This window comes from Plasmodium reichenowi, chromosome 14 (assembly GCF_001601855.1).
Source record: "Plasmodium reichenowi strain SY57 chromosome 14, whole genome shotgun sequence".
NCBI lineage: Eukaryota > Apicomplexa > Aconoidasida > Haemosporida > Plasmodiidae > Plasmodium > Plasmodium reichenowi.
The window spans coordinates 2510866-2515746 of NC_033659.1; the positions used below are offsets into that span (position 1 = coordinate 2510866).

The 4881-nt window shown below is 21.3% G+C and overlaps 2 protein-coding genes across 2 annotated transcripts in view; one reads left to right on the forward strand and one right to left on the reverse strand.

Annotated features, from left to right (window-relative positions):
• PRSY57_1462100 (glyceraldehyde-3-phosphate dehydrogenase, putative) overlaps positions 1-931 on the forward strand; it is a gene marked incomplete at both ends in the record, with an annotated part of 1281 nt that extends 350 nt beyond the window's left edge. The window contains one exon of the mRNA XM_020115358.1: positions 2-931. Within this exon, the coding sequence (XP_019970015.1) occupies positions 2-931 (930 nt within the window).
• Positions 932-1642: 711 nt separating this feature from the next.
• On the reverse strand, positions 1643-4189 carry PRSY57_1462200 (hypothetical protein; the record flags this gene model as incomplete). The annotated part of the gene is made up of 1 exon (XM_012910218.2): positions 1643-4189. The coding sequence occupies one exon, from the start codon at positions 4187-4189 to the stop codon at positions 1643-1645; it is 2547 nt and encodes an 848-aa protein (XP_012765672.2).
• Positions 4190-4881: the final 692 nt, after the last annotated feature.

The following is a 4881-nucleotide window of genomic DNA, read 5'->3' on the forward strand; positions in this document are numbered from 1 at the left end:
GGAAGTAGTTGCTATTAACGACCCATTTATGGATCTTAACCACTTATGCTATCTCTTGAAATACGATTCAGTACATGGTCAATTTCCTTGTGATGTAAGCCACGCTGATGGATTTTTATTAATCGGAGATAAGAAAGTCAGTGTTTTTGCTGAAAAGGATCCATCTCAAATTCCTTGGGGAAAATGCCAAGTAGATGTTGTATGTGAATCAACTGGTGTATTTTTAACCAAAGAATTAGCTAGCAGTCACCTTAAGGGAGGAGCCAAGAAGGTTATTATGTCCGCCCCACCAAAGGATGACACCCCAATTTATGTTATGGGTATTAACCACCACCAATATGATAGCAAACAACTTATTGTTTCCAATGCATCATGTACCACAAACTGCTTAGCTCCATTAGCTAAAGTTATTAATGATCGTTTTGGAATTGTTGAAGGTTTAATGACCACCGTTCATGCATCCACTGCTAACCAATTAGTTGTTGATGGTCCATCAAAGGGTGGTAAGGACTGGAGAGCAGGTAGATGTGCATTATCCAACATTATTCCAGCTTCCACTGGTGCAGCTAAAGCTGTAGGTAAAGTTTTACCTGAACTTAATGGAAAATTAACAGGTGTAGCTTTCAGAGTACCAATTGGAACTGTATCAGTTGTTGATTTAGTTTGCAGATTACAAAAACCAGCAAAATATGAAGAAGTTGCTTTAGAAATTAAAAAAGCTGCTGAAGGTCCACTTAAAGGAATCTTAGGATACACTGAAGATGAAGTTGTTTCTCAAGATTTCGTTCATGATAACAGATCATCAATCTTTGACATGAAAGCTGGTTTAGCCTTAAACGACAATTTCTTCAAATTAGTTTCATGGTACGATAATGAATGGGGATACTCAAACCGTGTTCTTGATTTAGCCGTACACATTACTAACAACTAAGTTATTTAAACATGAAGTATTATATATATATATATATATATATATATATATATATTATGTATATTTTATGAAAATTAAATTACATGTTCTATTAAATAGACATTATTTTTATATATCTATTTTTATGCGCATATAATATTATACATTTGCATAATATATATATTAAAAAAAAAAAAAAAAATTATCGTAATTATATATATATATATATATATATATAAACCTATATGCAACCTTAATTGACGATTGGAATATCATTCATATACATTAATTACATTTAAAATTTATTCTACATTATTATACGAAGGGTTATATTTAATGTTTTTTTTTTTTTTTATTATCTCGAAATATTTGAATGTTACTTTATTTACATATAATTATTTTAACCCATGTAATGAACATGTACATAATAATTTATAAATTTTTCACTATCATGACATAACTGAAGTATATACTGTAAGGACATTTATATGAATCAAAATAATAGAGAAAGAAAAGTCAAGATATGTATTTAAATAAGATTATAAAAAAAGAATGTTTATAACATTTTATGATATAATGAATAAATGGAATATGTATATGTAAATATATATTAATTTAATATCCTCTTTGAGGATATTAGGGGTTTAAAAAAAAAAAAAAAAAATTTACATAGATATATATATATATATATTATGTAAAATACAAATAATGTTATATAATAAATACTAAGACTCAAGATAAAAACATAATTTTTTCTATCTTGTTTAAAAATGAGAATTTAAAATACTTTGGATGTACACGCGTAGTGGCAACGAATTTAATTTTATTAGAATCATTTATGTATATACTTAAATAATGTATAAACAAATTATATATATTTTTATATACATCTTGATTTTGATCCTCAAGGTCTTGATGTTTATAATAGTTATTTTTCTCTAGAAATAAATCGATATTATCAAAAATTATTACGGATGGTTGATTTTTATAAGCAACATAAAAAATATTTTTAATATATTTAGTATTTTCACCTATGGTTTTATTAACTAAAAGATGATTTTCAAATGGAATAATACTTACATTTTTAAACTCATAATAGATATTTTTCATTTCTTTCATTATACTCTTTCTCATTTTGTTTATATATGTTTGTCTCAAGTTTAATTCCTTTAAATGATTTGTACCTATAATATTTTTTCTATAAGTGTCATATGAAAACTCTTTAGGTAAAAATTTTGTATCTGTTATTTTTCGATCAGATGTAAAAACATTAAAACCAAAATTACTATCACGTTTCTTTAGAGTAAAAGATTTTTTCATAAAAATATGTTTATATCTGGACAATATTATTTGTATTATAAATTTCATTAAAGTTGTTTTTCCTACACCATCTGTTCCATATATTAAAAGACTACTGGGCATATTAAATTTGTTAAAGTAAAAATGAATAGGATTTTTTTTTACTTTTTCAGAAGTATAAATATTATATGAATCATATTCATATTTGTTTATTTCATATAAAAATCGTTTCCTTAAATTATGTAACTTGTTATCTTTTTTTAAAGTATTACATTTTATGATATATTTATTAACATATGGTTTACCTACAATTCTTTTTCTCATCATATGAATATTATTACTATATATATTATTACTATATATATTATTACTATATATGTTATTACTATATATATTATTACTATATATGTAATTGCTATTTATATTATTACTATTTATATTATTACTATTTATATTATTACTATTTATATTATTACTATTTATATTATTACAATTCATATTATTACAATTCATATTATTACAATTCATATGATTACTATTTAAATTATTACTATTCATATTATTACTATATAAATTATTACTATTCATATTATTACTATCCATATTAATATTATTACCGTGATAATTTATTTTATTTTTAATACAACCTTTATTTTTCTTGTTACATTCATTTTGATCATCGTCTCCTTCTACAATTATATCTAAGTCGTCTATTATATCATTACATATATTAACATTATCCATACAACTTTGTTCTTCTTCCAAATCATTGTGATATCTACTAATCCTATTATATTTTTTTATATTTTTATATTTTCTTGATATGGGTACGTTTTTTTTAAGAAGCGTAGAAATGTACTGCTTTATAAAGTCTATTGAAAAACAATATTTAGATATACGATATAATACATTTCTTGATATATCCCAGTGCAAATAAAAAAAAATTGAAAAGAGTGTTTCATTTCTTTTCTTATTATAACTTTTTAAATAATTTTTTTGAGAAAGGAAATATTTGTATTTCTTAATATATTTGAAATTTTTCAAATTTGTTAACATATTAAATAAAGATATCTTTTTACATGGTAAAAGCACTTCCTTCATATTTAATGTGTCCCATATAATTTGGTGTGTGGACAAAATATTCTTATGTTTTTTTTTTGTTTTGTTTTTCTTAATTTTGGTATTATATTCATGGTTTTGTATTCGATAATAATATTTAAAAAAGCATTTAAACAAATTAATGTTATCATATGTTTTTACATAATCAATTTTGTTCGACATAACATTATATAATTTATGAATATCTAAATTTGTTGTTTTTTTTCTTATGAAAGCTTTATTCATAGCTTTATTTGCTTGAATATAATATAATATATGTGATCTAGTAAATTGCGAAATTCTTAAATTATAATCAAATATGTTATCATACATATTAAATATATATGGAGTTTTATAAAATCCTATTAATTTTATAGAAAATTGTTTATTTAAGTGCTTTAATAATTCATTTTTTAAATAATAAATAGTATTATATATATCCATATGTATTTCTTTATCATATGATTTTCTTTGTTCTTCATCATCATTACATGTAAATTTACTTCTTAAAACATCTAAAACATCTTTCCCTGTATTGCTTTTATTCTTTTTAATGGATATTATCCAGTTATCGAAATAAGGTAAAATAATAGCACTTTTATAAATTTTATTCCTTTTTATATATTTTGTAAAATCATAAAATATATCTTTTAGAAATTTGCTAATATCATTACAATTATATATACTTACAATATCTATAATACATATTTCAGACAAATCCAAATTTAATTTTATATACTCTATTAAGTTATTATAAATTTCATACGAGTTATTATCATAGCATTGTATGGAAACAAATAAATTCTTATTATTTTGTAAAAGTTCTGTTAGTTTTTGAATTATATTTCTGCGACGATGTATTTTTCTCTTACAATTTACCATTTTAAAAGAATCAAAAAATGAAATAATAAAAAGAAATATATAAATATAAATATATAAATATATATATATATATATATATATATATATACTTACAGAATTGTAGAAGGAAGAAGGTAATATTGTTCTTTAATATATTTTATTTTATTATACATGTAAGAAATATTCACAAAATATTTAAAAACTTATTATATGTTAGAACAATAATGTAACAATATATATTATTCCTAAGAAATATATTACTTTTTCTCATATATTTCCTTTCATATGATGAATTAGAAGAAAAAAAAAAAAAAAAATTAAATAATTAATTGAATGAAGAAAAGAAAACTTTTATATTTTTCCTTTTCATAATGTAAGAGAAAAGGAAAAAAAAAAAAAAAAATATAAATTATAATCTTTCTTCATTTATATTTGGAAATACCAAAAAAAAAAAAAAATATATATATCATGAGGAGAGAATGCATTGTAATTAAATAAATATTAATAAGATTATAAAAAAAAAAAAAAAAAAAATTTAATTAAAGTTAATATATAATAATACATATATATTTGATAATAAATCACTATATATTATATTTATTAAATCCTTGTATTTTTTATTATTTTCTATCTTTTTTCCTCTACAACTTTCAACATGAAGTTGCACTTTTTTTTTTTTTTCTTTATGTGGAGAATACAAAAGAAGTAAACAT